At 37.2% G+C, this 22,643-nt stretch overlaps 1 protein-coding gene across 2 annotated transcripts in view; it reads right to left on the reverse strand.

Moving 5' to 3' along the window:
- Window positions 1-302: 302 nt before the first annotated feature.
- The window catches only part of LOC124798502 (F-box only protein 33), an 80,800-nt gene continuing 58,459 nt past the window's right edge, over window positions 303-22,643 (reverse strand). The window contains exons 3-7 of one of the 2 annotated variants that reach the window (XM_047261939.1): window positions 21,857-22,008; window positions 21,648-21,768; window positions 19,111-19,306; window positions 18,905-19,029; window positions 303-1,911 (exon numbers count right to left, since the gene is read on the reverse strand). In XM_047261939.1, coding sequence (XP_047117895.1) covers window positions 1,777-1,911; window positions 18,905-19,029; window positions 19,111-19,306; window positions 21,648-21,768; window positions 21,857-22,008 — 729 coding nt within the window. In that variant the 3' untranslated portion in view covers window positions 303-1,776. Of the gene's footprint in view, window positions 1,912-7,042; window positions 7,285-18,904; window positions 19,030-19,110; window positions 19,307-21,647; window positions 21,769-21,856; window positions 22,009-22,643 lie in introns of those variants that run through there. The other variant, XM_047261940.1, reaches the window with a different exon arrangement.

Here is a 22,643-nt window from a genome sequence, read left to right on the forward strand (position 1 = left end):
GATTCTATAATGGGCAGCCAGCAGGAAGAGAGCACTTGCATCATACAATTTCTATTTAAAACCTATTTCTTATAATCTCCAAACTTTAATGTTTCCACATCTCTGTATTCCAATACACTTATTACTACACAATATTAAAAGCACTTTTATACTCAACACACATACAACTACTTTAAAAGCTGCATCCGAGGCATGTGGAACTTCACAACTGTTGTTTACAAACAGTATCTCATAAACAAACTGCATCAATTAAAAATATATAACTGTAAAGGACATCAAAATAGGAAACGATAACGATCAAACACACTACAGATACGTTTATTCATAGTATGCACCTTACAGCTCTGGACGTGACTTAATGTTATTAGGAAGGGGACATCTTGCAACCCCATTAGTTTGCTGTTGAACTCTAATTCCTAAGATATCACAGATGTTATACACCCAATGCCTTGAATGACATAGGCAATCATGTTAACTATATTTAATCTAAGACATTTCTCAAAATATTATTAATGCAGACTTCCCAAGTGTCAAAAACATCTACATTGATCCCAACAGTATAATTTTGTGACTACCTTTGTCACATTGCACAGACTCAATATTAATAGCTGGCAAAATGAAACAGTCTTTGTGCATTTGTTTTACAATATTAATCCACACACCTTCACTAATATAGTGTACAAAATGTTCTCAAACTTGCACAGAACTGCTTACATAAGTCTTCGGTGATTATTGGAATGATATATTATACACCCTCCTTTTAACTGGCTCCTGAACCCAACAACTTAACATTAATGGCTTAGTGGTTATCTTTCAAAATCTCAGGCACAGCACCATAAAAAAGTACATTTCACTACATCTTTCTTCATTTAGACTAGTGGTTGTAAATAAATAACTGCTCACTTCCTAAGCCTTTAAATATCTTCCCCAAGGAATGCACATATCTTCTGCAAAACAGGTCTGATGAAGATATAAAAAGTACAACGACATGCTTATATTTATAGCATGCAAAACAAAACAGGAGAGAGAAGGCTATGTGCTCAAGTTATGCACATACAAGTTAACTGCTTTAATCATTACACCTGGAACCCTGGCAAACATTACCACAGTCATTTAACTTAAAACAGTTGAGACAAACAAATAAAATGTTTCAGATGCTATACATTGATTGTAGCTCATCTCAGTTGACTCTGTACACTTTTCTGATACAGGTGACAAAATTGGTCGTGTAGGAATACATAAATAACCATAACACTGTATTCAACATAAAATTCTGTGTCCCATACATATACCGAGACCTGTAAGTTTTAACAATTTTTATTTGTCGATTAAATGGGAAAGTATGTAGACCATTTTAAATTTATCACAGATTGTACCAGGAAGCCTCCACAACAAATAAAAGTTGCTTTCAGGAAATCATCAGATAGACAGGCATGCGTGTAAGCTTTATGCCCTATTCACAACCAGTTCAAATGACTCCTGTGGATATAATCACCAATAAAACTGAACTGTATTGTTCTTCTTGACAATAAAATATTTTGCTCCAAGTGACCACAGAGTAAATGTTTTAAATTTACTTAAAAGATATACCACATTGTATCTGCAGCAGCTCATATTTGACAGCGGATTACAGATTCTTGCAGTGAGCAGTTTGTGTTGACCACTAAGTAATGCTGCAGAGTAAATGCCTAGATGCATGAGGTGCTCTTGCTACAGTATGCATATTCTACTCACAGAATATTAGCTGAGCTGAGATTTCCTACAAGAATACTTTCATTATGCTGTTTCAGTATCTCTCAGTACCTGCAGGATGTACTCATCAGAATCCCCCAGGATAGGGTTGAGTATAACCTCAGGTAATGTAACATCGTCCAGTGGGGCCCAGGATCTCTTCAATTCTCTGCTGATTTCCTGAACACAGAGATAGACAGTATTAGCTCCAACAGGCCACTACTCAGCGTGTTTCATAAACGTGGTTTGTTGTTATAAAGATGGCAAGTTATCTCGATTTTACAGAACTGTTAGGTGAGATACAATTCCTTACAAAAGAGTGGAAATGAACGAGATTTTTGAAATAACATTAACTGTTTGCAGATAGTGTATAATACAGATACCGTAAGTTAATTTTACCAGTAGATCTCTGTGCAGAAATTTGCACCAATAACTGACTAACAGTACTCATTCCACAAGTGAAATGGTTGACTTAAAATAATGAGATTTATTTATGGATGATGATTTTATCATCATTGAAAAATCATGTAGACGAAGATGAGAGCCATAGGTCTCTTTCTTCTCGTGCAATGATACTACTACAGTTGCCTGCTATTGCTGAAAAATTATTAGGAAAGAAAAGTACATTAAACTTTGGATCACAGAAAATCTTGAGACACTGCAAGTGGAAAGTTTCTGCTGTCAAATCTGCAACTGTAGAAATAATATTCACACTTTTCTGTTATTTGAAGTGGAAAAGCACATTACACTGATTGAGTAGTGTTCCCATTAGAAATTTACTCACATCAATGACTCCTTTGCTTCAAACACCTTAAAACATTAGACAATAATCAAAAAAATTTACAAAAATGCATCAGCAAAATATGGTGGTAACTGTGACCATAATCTTATAATAATTAGGATGGGTTATAAATCAAATACCGTATTAAAGACATTTAATAAAATTTGGCAACCAGAAATTAGTATGCCACAAGCAATCTCACTGTGGCTAGTCCATCAAAGAGCAATGCTCTACTCTTGAGCATGCAACAACTTCTGTCAATTAAACAAATGGAAGTAGGATGTTCATTCTCATGTTCTTGATACAACACATTGTAACTAACTCCCATTATCACTCATCAAAAGGAAATTACTGCCAGTGCACCAGCATAAGCCACAGCAAAAGGTATCATGAACTCTGCTATCTATCAGAACAAGTCTTCTGATGCCTCTTCATACCCATACAGTCACTGTAATGGACTGTTTCACGTACAAATCAAAGAAATGCTGCGCGTTAAACATTTTCTCCAGATATTAATGCATTGATTGTCAAGCTAGATACAAAATTGTGGTTTGTTAACTAATGCAACATTGTTCTTTAAGTGGGCCCAGTCAATTATATTCATCTACCCAGTATCTTAGGCGAAAATTGTTTCATGTTACTAATGAGAATGTGCACTTTTAGTCCATCTTCATGAATATTCTAACAAAAATTATCACTTTTTAACAATATAATGTAGTTTGATAGATAAAAAATCTACACGCTAAACAACAGCAGAACACACACGTAAAAGAAGATTATACTCATGCAAACTTTCTGAGCTCGTGGCTCCTCCTTCCAGCAGAAGGTTGAAGAGGAACAGTTGGAGAGGTTTAGGAAAAGGGGTACATTTTGGAAAAGTCATCCAGAACACCAGGTCAGCAGAGATTTACCGCACTGGATGAGTCTTTTCTTCTCATCCTGTTTGGTAAGTTCCCCCTGACTCAGGGTTCTTAGTGACTTTTCCGAACTCTACCTCTTCCTTCCCTTTCAACCCTTCTGCCACAAGGAACAGCCTCTGGCTCTGAAAGCTTGCATACATAAAACTTTTTTTTTTTTTGTACATCATTTTCTCCTGTCACACAGCTTGGCGAGTAGAAAAATTGTATCACATGACAATATCAATGACTTGGGTTCACTGGTAGTGTTCTGGGAAAATGCTATCGGTCTATGAAAGAGACTGCTTACAAACACTCATGCATCCCATGTTGAAATATTGCTGAAGCGTGTAGGACCTGTACCAAATAGGACTAAAATGTGGTAATTAACGTATACAAAGAAGGGTTTGCACAAATGGCGAAAGATTTGTTTGACACACTGGAGAGTGGCACTGAAAAACCTGAAACAGTAGACACTTTTAAGGACACGTGCTAATCACCCGATAAAGTCTTCTTATGATGTTTCAAGCATCAGTACTCAGTGAAAAATACAGCATCACACTACAGCCCTCTAAATATCACTCCGCAATGAAGTGAGAAAACACAATTACATTAATTATAGTGAGCACAGAGGCATTTAAGCAATTATTGTTTCTGCACCCCATACATGAATGGAGAGGTAAGAAACCCTAATAACTGGTACAATGAAAAGTAGCCTCTGTCATGCACTCCACGGTGGTTTGCACAGTAAGGCAATGAACATAGATGGATGTTAAGCGTGTAACATTCTGCTAGATACGTATCTACATATTGGTTTACACATTAGTATTAACCAGTTATTTTTAGTCACAGGAAATTTTTTTAGTGCCTGTAAAACATTTGTGGACAATTCCTACGATCAAAACAAGACAAAATATTCGCCTGAACATATGTCCTACAATGTGTCAAATTAAAATATTGAACCATGTTTCCTTATTACAATGTTTTGTTTATGGCCAAGGCCATAACTGAGCACAATGTTATCTTAAACTTACATAACACTCATTCAAGGGCAGTTTCTAATATTCGTTGATAACCCTCAACACTGATTTGGACTCACTGCATGGCACCAAACCAAAGAGGCACGCACGCTAAGATGATGGTTTAAGAGAGCCGAGTACTTCAGCTCTCAGGCTGTATCTTTTATTACTGCCAAATACACCCTTAACATTGCAATAATATGTCATTTAGGCATGATGGGGCCCAGCACGATACACCTTCAACATAAACTTTTTCAAGATGTAGAATCAGATACTGAGCTGAAGCGCCTCTTTTCCATCAAAATTTCATTACAGATAACTGGATCATCCGTGAAAAATCTGAGGTTACTGTAAGTATTGCCTGCAACGTCGTTAATACAAAACATGAACTGCAAGGCTTCCAATACTTCCCTGGGACACACACGAAGTTACTTCTATGCCTGTCAATAACTTTCCATCCAAGCTAACAAGCCGCACTCTCCCCACAAAGAAATCCTCAATCCACTGCCGCATCACAGCACAGGTTCTATCACCACCAAGGTTGATGGTATAGCCTGCATATTACTGTTGGGATGCTGATGATGTTTGGTGACGTCTACTATGTCACCTTTAATGGAGTGAGATGGAGAGAGTCTTAGGGTGCTCAGCACAGGTTATTCTGGAACGGAGAAGAAGTTGTGATCTGTAGGAAGTGAATAGGGGAGAAAACACTGAAGGATTCATTTTAGGAAAAAAATATTTTGAGAGTTATTTAACCCTATCCACAGACATGGCCTACAGTAGCTATATATGACTGCAGTTCAATGAATACACACTACTACAGTGTATGTTAGGCCTTTAGAGCAACTCCCAGTACCTTTCACTTTCAGAGACAAGCCCTATGCCTGCAACTCATTCTGACAATAGACAATCAAATACTTTTATCACAATTGGATACAAGTCTGAGACACCAACTGTTCTTTCCAGTAGTCTGAAACATCAGATATTACTCATTGCGAACTCAAGGTAATGGCTGTTGCTGGACACTGATTGGAAACTCATTTGTCTAGAATGTGTACAGTCTTCACGGTGTCTTACTGCATCATCATCATCATCATCATCATCATCGTCGTCATCATCATCATCATCATCATCATCATTATCGAAGTTTCATTCTATAGCAGCTTCGAGGCTTGGCAGTGGCATTGTTCCTGACAAGTACTCACAGCAACCGCTTCCAGGTGAAGTCTCCTGTCTCGTGGCACTGACTTCCAAATGTCACTCTTCACAGACTTCAGTCCACTGCACTAGGATTCTTATGCGAGTTTCTCCTGTAGAGTTGTTTTCCGCTTGCCCTTCTGACGGTCTTCCTAGGACTGAGATTTCTCCAGAACCTTCTCTAGCAATATGGCTGCGTGCCAGCATCTGCTCGTCACTGTGGCGCCCAAGCTCGTTGTCCACATTGGCCATTACAGTTTTGTAGTTTCCTCAGCTGGCTTTCCGCAAGTCTTAATTTCATACAGAGAACTGGTTCAAGTCTAGACACTTGTCTGACACCCCATCTCGCACGATGTCTTCATATTACTCTTAATAAAGTTTCACCCCATCCTTACATCCATGCCATGCCTTCCACTGATAAAATTTGATAGCCATGACACTAGTAACAAATCTGACTTTATATCCCATACAATCATATTTTCAATAATAAGCATGTTTGTGAATGTGTTTCAGTAGTCAAGAAACACTGCAACTACTCGACTGCCTCAGTGCATGGCAAGTCAGCATGTTAGGTGATACCTGACTGCCCTGGTTCAAGCCAAGTCAGGATGTGATCTGAAAAAAAGTGTGAGTTGGGCTTTGTGTTATCTGTGAATGGAGGTGCTGCAAATAACAGAAGGCATGAGAAAGCAATAAAGTTTATTTTTCCGTAAGCGCCGACAGAAAAAGAATTATACACAACTCTGGTGGCTAGGCTGAGAGCAGCAGCTGTGATGGAAAGTAACAAAGTCTGTGGACAAGTCCAGAGGTCAGGTTGCTGCACAGTAGCAATCCCAAGAAGGTCACGTACTGAGCAGAGCAGAAGTCCAGACAAGGTTGATCCAAATGGCGAGGTGTGGAGGCAGCAGTAGTAGTGTAGTCCAGGCCGAGATTGCAGAGTGCGATGCCACATGCATGTGTAAGAGCCCTGATGGTATACGAATTCAGCCGTCAACAGCAACTTTGGCACAATGTCACTGGAGCGGTGTCAGTATGTAGCTATTTCATAAGGGTAAACAGGCCAGTGTTGCTATGATACTGCGGAGGCAACTACAGACAGGGACCACTGTGGACACGGTCTGGTTCCACACCTGCACTGACTGGCTGAACATCACTGTGTGTGGGCCACAAGTTCCTGGCTGTGGATTGCACAATGTGTGACCCGCGGTCGTGTGGTGGCAGGGACGCTGTTGCAGGCACTGATTACAGGTTTCATAAGATTGACATTTCTGGAATCCATTCTGGTTAGTATGAAAGTCACTCTGCTTGAGATACCACATTACATTTGTACTCTGAATATGTTCCAAGATTCTACAACAAATGAATGACAAGGATGTTGGATGGTAGTTTTGTGGGTCACTTTTTGCAGCCATTCTTTTAGACGGGCATAACCTGTACTTTCTTTTTTTTGTTTGAGGGATCTACTGTATATTATAGCTGCAACAAGGACTCTGTTATAGTCTTGAGAGCACGTGGAACATGCTGGTAGTTCTGTGGCCTCCCTTTAACAATTCTTCCAAGATCATTAAATGTCTGTATGGAAGTAGGTTTTGGTAAGCAGGAGCATCCAAAGGAATATTTCTGTTCCACGCAAACACAGTGCACAAAAAGTGCAACATACCTAGAAAAGCAGAGGAATACCAAATAACTTTTTTTTAATCAATTCGTAATCAAGCACATCTTGAAAATCTAGGTGCAGGGGCACTCACAGCTTAACTAAATGACTTATACAGAAAACACTGTGCAAATAATGGCTACAGAGCCCCTTCCACTTATTCCAGTAACTGGACATTGTGGCAACCCTCAATGCCGAATTAGTTTGTAAGCCAATGTCACATTGATCATGAAATTCTGCTACACAAGCTCAAGTATTGTGGCATGAGTGGAACAGTGCACAAATGGTTTAATTCGTACCTAACTGGAAGAGTACAGAAAGTTGAAATAAGCAGTTCTCGTAATATGCAAAGATCAGCACATCCCTCAAACTGGGGAACTATCAAGAATGGGGTTCCACAAGGGTCGGTCTTGGGTCCTTTGTTGTTCTTAATATATATTAATGACTTGCCATTCTATATTCATGAAGAGGCAAAGTTAGTTCTCTTTGCTGATGATACAAGTATAGTACGCACACCTGACAAACATGAATTAACTGATGAAATTGTCAATAATGTCTTTCAGAAAATTACTAAGTGGTTCCTTGTAAACGGACTCTCACTGAATTTTGATGAGACACAGTACATACAATTCCATATAGTAAATGGTATGACGCCATTAATAAATATAGACCTTAATCAGAAGCATATAGCTAAGGTAGAATATTCAAAATTTTTAGTTGTGTCCATTGATGAGAGATTAAATTGGAAGAAACACATTGATGATCTGCTGAAACATTTGAGTTCAGCTACTTATCCAATAAGGGTCATTGTAAATTTTGGTGATAAACATCTTAGTAAATTAGCTTACTACGCCTATTTTCACTCATTGCTTGCATATGGCATCGTATTTTGGGGTAATTCATCACTGAGGAATAAATTATTTATTGCACAAAAGCGTGTAATCAGAATAATAGCTGGAGTCCACCCAAGATCATCCTGCAGACATTTATTTAAGGATCTAGGGATATTCACAGTAGCTTCTCAGTATATATACTCTCTTATGAAATTTGTTATTAACAACCAAACCCAATCCAAAAGTAATAGCAGTGTGCATAACTACAATACTAGGAGAAAGGATGATCTTCACTATTCAAGATTAAATCTAACTTTGGCACAGAAAGGGGTGAATTACACTGCCATTAAAGTCTTTGATCACTTACCAAATAGTATCAAAAGTCTGACAGATAACCAACAAGTATTTAAGAAGAAACTAAAAGAATTTCTGAATGACAACTCCTACTTCATAGAGGAATTTTTAGATATAAATTAAGAAAAAAAGAAAAACCAAAGAAAAAATTATTTAAAAAAATTTAAAAAATAAATAAAAAGTTGTTATATTAACTTAATTATGTTGTTAAATTAACTTAATTATGTCATGTATTGGAAAATCTGACTCGTTCCACATCATTACGAAATATCGTATTCATGATCCATGGAACTGGTATTAATCTAATCTAATGTGATCTTCAAAATATGGCAACAAAATGGGCAACTTCTCAAAAATTTCAGAATGCTTTAAATATCTAATTGTAGCCTCCCCCCCTCCCCCCATAATAACAATGAGTTACAATGTCAACATTACAGATCATACGTAAAGAGCAACAAATCGTTTTCTTCTTAAATTTCCAAAGTACTAAAGCAACAAGACCCTAAGTTTATAAGCAAGTTTCAGCAAAGATATTTCATGGTGATATTTCAGTGTTCGCAAGCCTGATAAATATGAATAAAATTATATATCAGTGCTCCAAATTAGCTAAAAGGGAGAAAAGAAGTTAGTTTAAAGTTCCATGGATCATTTTTATGATAAGTCATAACTGAGTGCAATGAGTCATTCTATATTTACATCATCACAAATTTTTTGTACATATGGCTACAGACTGATCATTTACAAGAGTTCTGGTACATTCACTGTACTATCACATGATCTGATATACAATTCTGGGCGATTTTTCTGTATGAAAGCAATCATCAACACTGAAGAATAAATATTATCATTAATTTTTATACTTTACTGTCATTTATAACTTCTCCAGAACTTCATCAAATGTGTGAGGCGGTGGCCTGTTTCAGGCCTTTCTGCTCACTTTTTATCCTATTTGTATATAAAATTGTATAGAAGATATCAATATAATGGAAGGAAACATTCCACGTGGGAAAAATTATATATAAATACAAAGATGAGGTGACTTACCGAACAAAAACGCTGGCAGGTCGATAGACACACAAACAAACACAAACATACACACAAAATTCAAACTTTCGCAACAAATTGTTGCCTCATCAGGAAAGAGGGAAGGAGAGGGGAAGACGAAAGGAAGTGGGTTTTAAAGGAGAGGGTAAGGAGTCATTCCAATCCCGGGAGCGGAAAGACTTACCTTAGGGGGAAAAAAGGACAGGTATACACTCGCACACACGCACATATCCATCCACACATACAGACACAAGCAGACATATTTAAAGACCAAATATGTCTGCTTGTGTCTGTATGTGTGGATGGATATGTGCGTGTGTGCGAGTGTATACCTGTCCTTTTTTCCCCCTAAGGTAAGTCTTTCCGCTCCCGGGATTGGAATGACTCCTTACCCTCTCCTTTAAAACCCACTTCCTTTCGTCTTCCCCTCTCCTTCCCTCTTTCCTGATGAGGCAACAATTTGTTGCGAAAGTTTGAATTTTGTGTGTATGTTTGTGTTTGTTTGTGTGTCTATCGACCTGCCAGCGTTTTTGTTCGGTAAGTCACCTCATCTTTGTATTTATATATAAATTGTATAGAAGAATTCTTTTGCTTCATTTACCTTCCAATTCAGTTTTTACTTGTCAACTTTTTCCCTGTATTGCGCACTGATTACACGAGTAGTTAGGGGGTAGCTTGCAGTAACATAAGTTATCCACCTCTGTACCAAACCTAACGTTTCCTTCTTGCAAAATGTTTTTTTCCTTTTTAAGGATACAGGGTACTTTTCTGGCTCAATATTATGTAAAAATGAACACCTATTTCTTTCAGGCACTGTTTATAATGTGTATCTTTTACAGCTTTTTTGTTGATATCAGTTAATGCAGCACACTTTCTAAATAAATTAGAAGTATTTTGAATATTTTTGAACTTGCTTAAAGTTATTAAAAAATTACAAAAAAATGATGCACTTTTCCCCAAAATGCTTCCACAAATTGAGGTACCATTTAATCCAATGTTATACATTTGAAGGAGACCACATTATTACCAGATATGCATGACATGATGACTGAGGTACTAGACCTATTTAATTCCACCTATTAAGCATATTACAACGATAAAAAATATCATATCTTACATTTTAATTTTTATAATATTTTTCCTAGTAAAAATGTTTTTTTTCTCTATAATTTAGTTGATTCTGCAATAAAGCTTCAGATTAGATTAGATTAGATTAATACTAGTTCCATGGATCATAAATACGATATTTCGTAATGATGTGGAACGAGTCGAATTTTCCAATGCATGACATAATTAGGTTAATTTAACAACATACTTAAGTTAATATAACAACTTTATTTTTATGTGTTTTTTGTTTTTCTTTATTTTTTATTTTTATTTTTTATTTTATTTTTTTATTTTTTTAATATTTTTGTTTTTTTTCTTTTTTTCTTAATTTATATCTAAAAATTCCTCTATGGAGTAGAAGGAGTTGTCATTCAGAAATTCTTTTAATTTCTTCTTAAATACCTGTTGGTTATCTGTCAGACTTTTGATACTATTTGGTAAGTGACCAAAGACTTTAGTGCCAGTATAATTCACCCCTTTCTGTGCCAAAGTTAGATTTAATCTTGAATAGTGAAGATCGTCCTTTCTCCTAGTATTATAGTTATGCACACTGCTATTACTTTTGAATTGGGTTTGGTTGTTAATAACAAATTTCATAAGAGAGTATATATACTGAGAAGCTACTGTGAATATCCCTAGATCCTTAAATAAATGTCTGCAGGAAGATCTTGGGTGGACTCCAGCTATTATTCTGATTACACGCTTTTGTGCAATAAATACTTTATTCCTCAGTGATGAATTACCCCAAAATATTATGCCATATGAAAGCAATGAGTGAAAATAGGCGTAGTAAGCTAATTTACTAAGATGTTTATCACCAAAATTTGCAATGACCCTTATTGCATAAGTAGCTGAACTCAAACGTTTCAGCAGATCATAAATGTGTTTCTTCCAATTTAATCTCTCATCAATGGACATACCTAAAAATTTGGAATATTCTACCTTAGCTATATGCTTCTGATTAAGGTCTATATTTATTAATGGCGTCATACCATTCACTGTACGGAACTGTATGTACTGTGTCTTATCAAAATTCAGTGAGAGTCCATTTACAAGGAATCACTTAGTAATTTTCTGAAAGACAGTATTCGCAATTTCATCAGTTAATTCTTGTTTCTCAGATGTGATTACTATACTTGTATCATCAGCGAAGAGAACTAACTTTGCCTCTTCATGAATATAGAATGGCAAGCCATTAATATATAATAAGAACAACAAAGGACCCAAGACTGACCCTTGTGGAACCCCATTCTTGATAGTCCCCCAGTTTGAGGAATGTGCTGATCTTTGCATGTTACGAGAACTACTTATTTCAACTTTCTGCACTCTTCCAGTTAGGTACGAATTAAACCATTTGTGCACTGTCCCACTCATGCCACAATACTTGAGCTTGTCTAGCAGAATTTCATGATTTACACAATCAAAAGCCTTTGAGAGATCACAAAAAATCCCAATGGGTGGTGTTCGATTATTCAGATCATTCAAAATTTGACTGGTGAAAGCATATATGGCATTTTCTGTTGAAAAACCTTTCTGGAAACCAAACTGACATTTTGTTAGTACTTCATTTTTACAGATATGTGAAGCTACTCTTGAATACATTACTTTCTCAAAAATTTTGGATAAAGCTGTTAGAAGGGAGATTGGACGGTAATTGTTGACATCAGATCTATCCCCCTTTTTATGCAAAGGTATAACAATAGCATATTTCAGTCTATCAGGGAAAATGCCCTGTTCCAGAGAGCTATTACACAGGTGGCTGAGAATCTTACTTATCTGTTGAGAACAAGCTTTTAGTATTTTGCTGGAAATGCCATCAATTCCACGTGAGTTTTTGCTTTTAAGCAAGTTTATTATTTTCCTAATTTCAGAGGGAGAAGTGGGTGAGATTTCAATTGTATCAAATTGCATAGGTATGGCCTCTTCCATTAACAGCCTAGCATCTTCTAATGAATACGTGGATCCTACTATATCCACAACATTTAGAAAATGATTATTAAAAATATTTTCAACTTCTGACTTTTTGTTCGTAAAGTTTTCATTCAATTTGATGGTAATACTGTCTTCCTCTGCTCTTGGTTGACCTGTTTCTCTTTTAATAATATTCCAAATTGTTTTAATTTTATTATCAGAGTTGCTGATTTCAGACATGATACACATATTCCTGGATTTTTAATAACTTTTCTTAATATAACACAGTAGTTTTTATAATTTTTGATAGTTTCTGGGTCACTACTCTTTCTTGCTGTCAGATACATTTCCCTTTTCCGGTTACAAGATATTTTTATACCCTTAGTAAGCCATGGTTTGTTACAAGGTTTCTTACCAGTATATTTAACTATTTTCTTGGGGAAGCAGTTTTCAAATGCATTTACTTCAGTCTACTACATACATATGGACTACTGTAAGATACAGAAAAAAATTAGAGCAATGCTTTATAAACTTTAGGAAATATTTGTACCCGAATTCTGAAAAACACATCTTGCGGTAAATTGCAAATGAAGATATGAGTCCAATTAAACTGTGCCTCAGAACATTCCTGAAGCATAGTCTTCATCCTGCAGCATTTCTTCATCTTCAAGCTTCCTCTTGGCATTCCTTTTGGCAGTTCTTGCTTCTTTGGTAACTTGAAGAGCGAATCTTTCAGCTTCATGCACCCATTGTCTGTCACAGACAAGCAGTTGATCTTTCATATTAGAGCCACATTTTATGCCTAAATTTCTCAGGATTTCCTACCTTCCTATCACTCCATCAATGAAACATATCACTGCATCCAGTACACCAACTTTTAACGTATTTAGTCCTACAAAAACATTCCTGGGCAATCTTTCCTATATGCAATGGCTGAAACTTTCATTAGTATTCTGAGTGCCCCCACGAAGACATTTACTAAGCAAAACAGGGTCACCCAGGTCTCTAAAAATTGGTTTTATTTCATTCATAACAGGCTCAGGAAGAGAATACTTATGATGGTATATCTGACCACTTTCTTTTGCTTTTTGGTAACCACACCAAGAATCTGCTCCTTTAGGGCAAAGTCCATGAACAGGGTTGTCATCTGTGGACAACTTATGAAAGTAGGTGGCCCATACAGCTTTTCTCATGGCTGTGACATCATTCAGAGGTGCAGATCATCTAATGGCCAGTCCATAATAACTCTGAAGGAGGTCTATTTCAGTTTCTGTCAATTTGCCTCGGCCAGACAGAGATTTTCCATCAGATAGCAACTTCCCTTTCATTTCTCTTCGTAGCTTCCTCAATCTAGCACCCATCCTCTTTTGCACATGTCCACAACAGTCCAGTTTTGTCGCCAAGGTATCACCATAAACATTGAACTCATTAATTTTATTGAAAGCTTTAGAGTCCCCATCACCTAGGTACCTCATATATCTAACGTTATAAATGGGCACGACCTCTGAAATACTTTTAGAGCTCCATCACACTCCATACCTCCACTGTAACCATCATAATTCTTAGAACACTGATGTTCAATATGTCCAGTGTTACAATGGCAGGTGTGGCAGTAATTAGGTAAGCACCCAACATCAACAACTTTTCCATTCTCCAGAGAAGTAGCACTTACAACACCATTCAGTGAACAATGTCCTCGATGTTGCCATGTCCCATCAAATGCAATAGAAATGTCCCTGGTTCCATGAATATTTACAGTTTCTTCTACTGCACGTTTCATAGATGCTTTAGACACAACCATCAAGGCACCTAAAAGTATTTTTAATTAGGGAGGAGGAGAAAGGTCCATCAAACCACAAAACGTTTGAGCAGCCTTTTTTCCTTTTCCTATTGCACGCATTGCATCCACCAACTTCAAATTCACATAATATGAGTTATGCACAATGTTCTAAGTCATTTTCGATGTAGATTTATTGCAGGATCTACACAGAACAACTAATTTTGACGCTAAACCCTCCCTGCTACTTTGTTGTTCAGTTATTTCCAGACAGCCTACACCATCATATTGTTTTCATTTCGCCACTTCCTTTATCAAAAAAGATAAGATGTCCACATCAACGACAACAAATCCACTACAAATAGCGTCATTGTTAACACAAAAATTTGAATCACCAGGAGGTGTGCCATGTGGGAGTTTATTCCCTGAAGAACTGATACATACGTTACTTGCAACAGTGTGGCTTGCTTTGTTTGTGAACTGATTACCACGGAATTTCCTTTTAATGAATTTGTTGATGCATGTCATAGTTCATATTTATTGCACACTAAAGGATATGTACTTCCACAAATATATGTAGCACTTGGGCAACAAACATTCAGTAACACGTGAACAAACTGCTTCAGCGAAACAAAAGTAAATACTAGCAAAGATAATCATTTACAGACGCTAAAAACCTGCACTGTTACCAACATATACAATGTATCATACGTATAATTGTTGGAAACAGAAAGTTCTCAGTTCTTTTCGAAATAATACTGGTTTCTGTGACAGAAATAAAGGGGATGTGGTGGCATACATGACTGTAACTTTAAAATTTGGTGTATACAGGTAATTTTTCATTTGAAACCCTATAATGTATACATCAATGTAATCAGGAAAGACTACAGAATTTAACAAAGTCATTACAAAATTTAGATTTTTCGGCCATTGATAAGTACCCTGAACCCTTAAATGTGTGTGGTCTCTACCATGGGAATTCCTTTTTGCTGGGGTGGAAACAAGAGGAACTTCCATATGCTCTGGACAAGTTGCCAGTCACTCAGAATGCAGGTTACACACTAGCACACTGTATGGAGCATTGGGTGAGCCTTTCAGGGATTCTCCTCTTGGCTCAGTTCCTGTGAACAATTAACAGCAGAACAGAAGACTGGTGACCTCTATAGCAGAATGGGAAATCACTGGTGCAAGGGGGTGAGAAGTACACTACCCCTTATCTTGCTCAGTGTGGTCTCCAGACAATTTTCCTCAAGCAAAATATATACCCACTTGTGTGTCTGTAAATTTACAAACTTTGCCCTTTCCATGGGAACACTGTGCAAAGCACAACAAACTTCCCAGAATTTCCAGCACCAAAGTCTAGACATGTGAGCTGGCCGACACTCGTTTTCTGTCTCAAATGCACACTTACCTCATTGGTGGATACATCTGCAACTTTGTGGTTGGCGCTAGAGAACAGATTTCCAGATCCATGATTGGTAAAAGCCCTTAGACCCTTTCTGGGACTGACTACAAAAGATGGCACTGGGTGCCTATCCAGGGTCTGAAGAAAAGCTTTCAAAAATTGAGAGAAGCATTTGTATTCTGATTCGAATGACTACTAGGTGATGATACTCTATAGACTTCACACTCTCATGTGTTTTTCTCGACTTCGGTCTCCTGCCAAGTCTTAAATTCATGACCAGTAATCAGGATGATGACAAGATCCACGATTCGCAGTCACATTGCATCAGCTCAGCAGCAGTTACCAGCTACCGCAGTTTGGCAAACTGTGACTTGCACGTGACTTCCATGATGGCAGTCTAGGTAAGACCGCATGTCCAATGAACAATCCTGATTTCAAAAAATGCGATATGTTGATGGAAGAGGAGTTCAATCTTCATTTTCTATTTTTAGTCTTCCTAATTTTATCTACGCACTTCATGAACTAGTATGCAAGGTGTTCTGCAATCTAATTCTTGCTTCAAAAGGGCTCTTTTCCATCAGCACTAATGTTCATTGGAACCTTGCCCGTGTGGTGATTTTCCTTCTGATTCTTCCTTTATTCACTGATCTGTTGCGTACTGTGTTCAGGTTCATACACCTTTCCTTGGGTAATTATATAGTTTTTCAATTACGACTGAAAACTTAATTAATGTCCTTTATATGTCTGGGGACCATCACGACCGTAACAGTCCAGCATTATTCTGGTGGCAACCTAAGAACCTTCATTTTCTTACCATTATTCTATTTCGATGATGCAAATTGTTTTATAACCTTGACTTTTGTGTGTCCTGAGTGATTTTACACACTGTTTCCATAAACATTATTCTACCAGATCAATCCATAATTCAGCAACTATTAAGATAAATTATCCAATTTAAATGCCCAGATCAACAAACCGTAAACAATAGGTGAGGCCCCTGATGAGTTTCAGGAACTTTTCAAGCAATGTTTTCCAATATGCTGGCAGTGAATTTTTCAAGTAGCCAGTTAGCTTCATGGGTGGGTGGGGTGGGGGTAATTCATGATTATATATGATCTGGGGTGACTGCTTTCAGCATCCATCTAATCTGCATATCCAAGATATACCTAATGAGCAAGAGATTACGTTCACAGCAAAGCCGACTTCTGACAAATTTATTATGCAGTATGTACAGTAATTCCCTGACTTACACTAGCCAGATTTAAGCAAATCCACATATTCAGCTCGCGAAAGGTTCTGACATGTTTTGTGTGGAATCATTTTATGCATGGAGCTTACTTGACTGATCAATTGCACCTCACGTACACATGACCACCATCTCAGACCGAGCTGCCAGACGTGCTGGTCATGTGTGTGTGAGAGGTGTGTGAATGACTATATCTGTGTGCTTTGAAATGGAAAACTGATATTATTAAAGACTTCAAGGCAAAAATTAAAATTTGTGAATTGGCAAAGAAGTTTGATCTACTGGATTTAACAGTCAGAACAATTATAAAGGGGGCGGGGAAACTCTAAGCTGTGAAAAATGCTCCATCTTTGAATTCAAGTTATCATTCGTAAATGTTATGGTATTGTCACTCAGAAGAAATTGTCCTGTTGATCAGCACAGTGTCCTCTCACACTAAGCTGGTTTTTGAGAGACTGAATGAAGCTGGGGAGATAAAAAGTTTAGAGCTCATAATGGTTGGTTTAGCCGATTCAAAAGTCATTGTAACGGGCACAGCACTGCAGATATTGGAGAAGCAGCAAGTGCTGATGAGGAGACCATCACTCTGTCCAGCACTACACCAGCCAAACCATATTCAATGTAGATGAAACTGGTCTGTGCTGAAAGAATTTTATCGTGCATGAAGAGAAAAAAAATCTTTCCAGGTTTTAGAGCTGCCACTGACAGTGATGGTTGGTGCAAATGCAGCTATTGAATTAATTAAAATCTCTTAGTGATTGCTCAGAAAAGCCGAGAACTTTAAAAAGCACATATAAAGCTGGACTGCTTGTGGTTTGCAGGTCAAATGCTAAAGCTTGGATGATAGCTTAATTTTTTGAGGACTGGTTTGGTCATGACAGCACACCTTAAGTCTAACATTATTGTTAATTAAAACAAATCTGATTTAAAGTGATGTTACTAACTGACATCACACTAGGTCATCCTATTGTTACTCTAATTTCGACCCAAGTTGTAAGTTGCATTTTTGCCATCAAATACAACCAGACTGCTTCAACCGAGTGACTGTGGAGTCATTAAAACATTTAAAAATTGCTACAAGAGGTGATCATTTATGCATCTACATGAAGCTACGAGAAAAACAATGAGCTCTTTGTTAAAGACTTTTGGAAGCAATTCAATTTTTTAGATGACAATGAGAATTATTGGACACTTTGGAACGAAATTTCACAAAATACCTTTACATGGTGCCTCAGGGAAAAAAAAACACCTCTTACCTTTCTTGTTTTTTCCACCAATGAAACCCAGGGTATAAGCACCAGATTCTGATCAAATTGATAATCTGACTGAAGAAAAGGTTGATCCTGCCACATAAATTTAGAGATGGATGCTGATAACATTCAAGAACTGCTGGTTTCACACAGACCACCAAGAAGATCAAATAATGGTTGCAAACTTAACAGAAGGTCTCAGTTAAATTGAAAATGGGGTACAACTTTTAAAGATTCCAAAGCAGTGCACATTTCTGGTACAAAACAGGGAAAAATCTTTGCTGCATGCTATGAGGAAATTTTGCATGATAAAAAAAATTTGACTCTTCAGATGAAATTATTACATTTTACGAAGCCTTCTACATCACAGTATCTTGGGTTTAAATTGTTTCAATGGACAATGCTGCACTGGAATATAATTTGTTGTGTTTAGTGTTTTATTAAATATTTATCTTCTAAATTATATTCTTTTCTCTAGTCTTTGGTCCCAATTGAATACAACTTGTATTTATTGAAATGCAAAATTGGATGCTGACTTATGTGAAATTGACTTACACAGTTATCATTTGTCTCACCTATCACGTAAGTCTGGGGAATTACATTATGTTAATCCTGATAAATGTAAATGTTTATTAACGGTTTTAAATTTTTTCTATGTGTCATAAAACCAGGCTAATTTCATTTTTGCTGAATACTTACAAATTCCAGGGCATCAGGAACATCAGACACGCGCAAAATGTCTTGTGCGTGGATTTCAAATTTCTGCAATCCACTACCTCTCAGCCTTGCTATGGCAATCAAGTCATCCTCATAATACTTGTAGCCTGGAAATTATTTCAAAGTAGTTATGAAATACTGTTTGGTGGGAAATAAAGAAAACTAATATGAAGTGAATGAATTCTAACCGAGGAAGACCAGCTCCTTCAGTTTGGTACACCGCCAAGCCATCATTACCAGGGGATCAGGCTGAGCAATAGGTTCCACAGATGGCTCTACAAGGCAGAAGCTGTTGGAAGTTGCACCAATTGAGTCAATCCACCACAGCGATTGCAGAGTGTTATAGTACCAGAGTGAAATCCGTTGCAGTGCTGTGTAATTCATCTGTAAAGCAGCAGGAAAATTATCACTCAGTGCAACAATTTATTTCTATTATAAACATGAAGGAGTACAGGAAAACTATCTTAACTACTACAGATGGATTATGGAATGGAATGTTCCCAAAACTGGCATTCTTGTGTAATTTAATTATCAATTAGTCAAATGAAATGAAGAACATAAATGTTCTAGAAAGAGCAACAAAAATCTTTCTGAGATAGATGTTAGGTTTTGATTGCTCAAGTTACAATACCGCAAATTTAGTGTACACACATATGTGCTTCAATACAATTAATGACTGGAAACGAGAAACGGTGATAGAGTGAATAATTTGATTTTTCTTTTTTTTCCTCTCCTGTAAACTGCTAAATGTACAATGGCTAGTAACCTGAGGTAGGTTGGAAATATTAGAGAAGCGTCCTCGTACTCCAATTACTGACACCAGATTTAGCAGTGTGCAAGTTCCTTTCTTCGTGGCATGAGGAACACTGACTGTGCCAAGCATGTCTTACCATGGTTGTAAAAATATTTTAACTGTTTCTCGTTTGCTTACCTACAAGCAATAGTACATTTTACTTCATTTGAGTTATTTTTGATGTGAAGCATTTGTTCCAGCACTTTATAAAGTTAAAGTTTTAAAGGTGAAGGTAAGGTAATGTAACGTAACATAACATAAGGCAAGGAGCACAAAGAAGAACACTGAGCTAAGAAATCAAGAAAATCAGTATGTAACAAAAGGATGGCTGTCATCCAGAAAGAACTACCACAATGTGATGTAAGCTGCAATCACTAGAATTTCACTGTGTGTTGTGTAGCATAATTAAATCAAACAAAAGATGATGTAATTTTGGTATTCAAATTGCACTATCTTCCCAACCTACAAAATATACCTCATCTTCCACTGGGCAACAAATTAAGTGCTGAAAAACAGAAGGACCTACTAGCCATGGTCAATTTTCTTGAAGTGAAATACAGGCAATTTTATTTCTAGTTTTGTCCATCATGTCCATACTGTATTCTTTGTTAAAAGTTCAGAAATGAACGAGATAGTGATGTGCACATTCAGCAATCCCTCTGAACTGAAACATGACACCTACATCTTTTCATAAATTTTCATTTAATTCCAAACTTATTACACTTTTGCAACATTTTTTTGTCAGATGCTATAAATGATGTGAAACTATCATAATTTGCATTCCTTTAAATGAAATTATTAGGGAAGTGAATGTCATGGTTTTTCTCTGTCTTCTTACATTCTTGCAGTGTTTACCATTCCAGTCTACAATTTGGGATTTTTAGTTTCAATGAATATCATCACAAGCAGTTTATTCATTTCACAAAAAAGGTGGAAAGCACAGATTTTGTTAGTCCAATTAAGTATAGCTTGATGGTCAAAACCAACACTTCTTGAATTTTTATCAATTAAGCACTCGAGCAACAGCACGAATAAGTAGAGATATTCCCCTAAATTTTTAATGACAAAGCAGGAATGCAAGACAACCTAAAATATTTGTCTACAGCTATTACTACAATACAGACTGCAAGGGAATGACACTGAACTAACATTTAAATATGACTTTTTTAAAATTAAGTACATTGCTTGCAAAACTGTAATATAGTCATGTTAAGGCAGCACTATGTTGGTGAGAATGGCAACAAATTTGAAAAATGGTTCAGTTTTATTTACACATATGTATGATACACACAACTGCCTTAGCACCCAGAGAAAAAGATAAGCATCTGGAGTGCACCATGATGAGCTCTATGGAGCTGTCAGTGGCAACATCAAGATGGTCAAGATGGTCGGGTCATATCCTGGAAAAAATCCAAAGTGATTCTTGTATTTTATTAACTGACTAATGCCCTGGTTGGGAGAGAGTTAAATTATAGCTATCCAGTTGTATTAACTGATCACAGTGAAAACTATTTTTTTCCCTCCTTCAAATTGTAATTTACATTTTTTCCCCGTAGATGGTGGTCGACATCAAAAAATATGTGCAAGTTGTCGCAGTGAATAAATTTTTGGAAACCTTAATGTATCTTATATAATACAGACTAAAACAATTTTTGACAATACAACGTAACTGGATAGATTAAAAAACCTACTCACCAAGAGGTGGCAGAATACGCACATATACTCCTTTTATGTGTGTGTTCTGCTGCCGCTTGGTGACTACATAATACAGAGAGAGAGAGAGAGAGAGAGAGAGAGAGAGAGAGAGAGAGAGAAGTCCCACCAGTATCTATAACAATGCCAGAAGAATATAACTAATACAACTAATTTTATTATTCCAAAAACAGGACTTCTGTGTCCCATCTGCTCTATATGCAAGGTAACTGTACTTACATTCTCACAAAAAAACACTTTTAAGAATGAAAGTGGCATGTTCGGCCTGAAAATGGTCGAATCCAAAATTTCCACAGCATCATAGGCATGAATGAGGATGAGATGTACTTCACATAAAGGGCTGAAAAACACAAAAAATAAAAAAAATAAATTACTATATTATCAGAGGGAAATGACACAATTTAAATTTGGATGTGGTGTATACTCACTTGTGATTTGCAAATTCAGCCCATGCTGAATCAGGTATACCAGGATGGTCCTCTTCAACTCCATGAACATGGATTATAAACTGCCTAAGACCAAGGTTGCTGATGACTGGCAACATTTCATCACTCAAATAGTCATAGTCAACACTTAGCACCTGAGGGATGATATTTTAGTATGAGTTTCCATAACAAACTGCTTGATTTGCAAGCACACAAATACATATAATTTTTATAAACAATGTAAGGAAGATAGACTGCTGCTTACCATAAATATGATACGTTGAAGAAACTGCAGACAGGCACAATTAAAAGACACTTACACATTAGCTTTTGGCCACAGCCTCCATCAGGAAGAGAAACAAACACATTCATCCACACAAGCAAGCACATCCCCCCCCCCCCCCCCACACACACACACACACACCACTATCTCTGGCAGCTCAGGCCAGAATGCAATTGTCACGAGGAAGGGAAGCAGCAATCTGGAAGAGGCAGAGAAGAGAAGTGTATGGTTGGGGGAGGGGGAGGGAAGAGCAGCGCTGTCTGGCAGAGTGTGCAGAGACTAGGCTTCAATTGACACAGCATTGGGAGGCTGTGGGGCAAGGAGGTGGGGACAGGAGGGGGGAGGGGAGAAAAAGGAAATGAGTGGGGAAAGATAGGTGGGTGGATTAGTAAAGGGCGGCACAGAAAGAGACTGGAAGATGAGAATGGGAATGAAGCGAGAGGTCAGATGGTGTGGGAACTGTTGGGTTGAGGGTGTGGAGACTGTAAGTTAGCATACGTTGACACC

This window comes from Schistocerca piceifrons, chromosome 5 (assembly GCF_021461385.2).
Source record: "Schistocerca piceifrons isolate TAMUIC-IGC-003096 chromosome 5, iqSchPice1.1, whole genome shotgun sequence".
NCBI classification, from domain to species: domain Eukaryota; kingdom Metazoa; phylum Arthropoda; class Insecta; order Orthoptera; family Acrididae; genus Schistocerca; species Schistocerca piceifrons.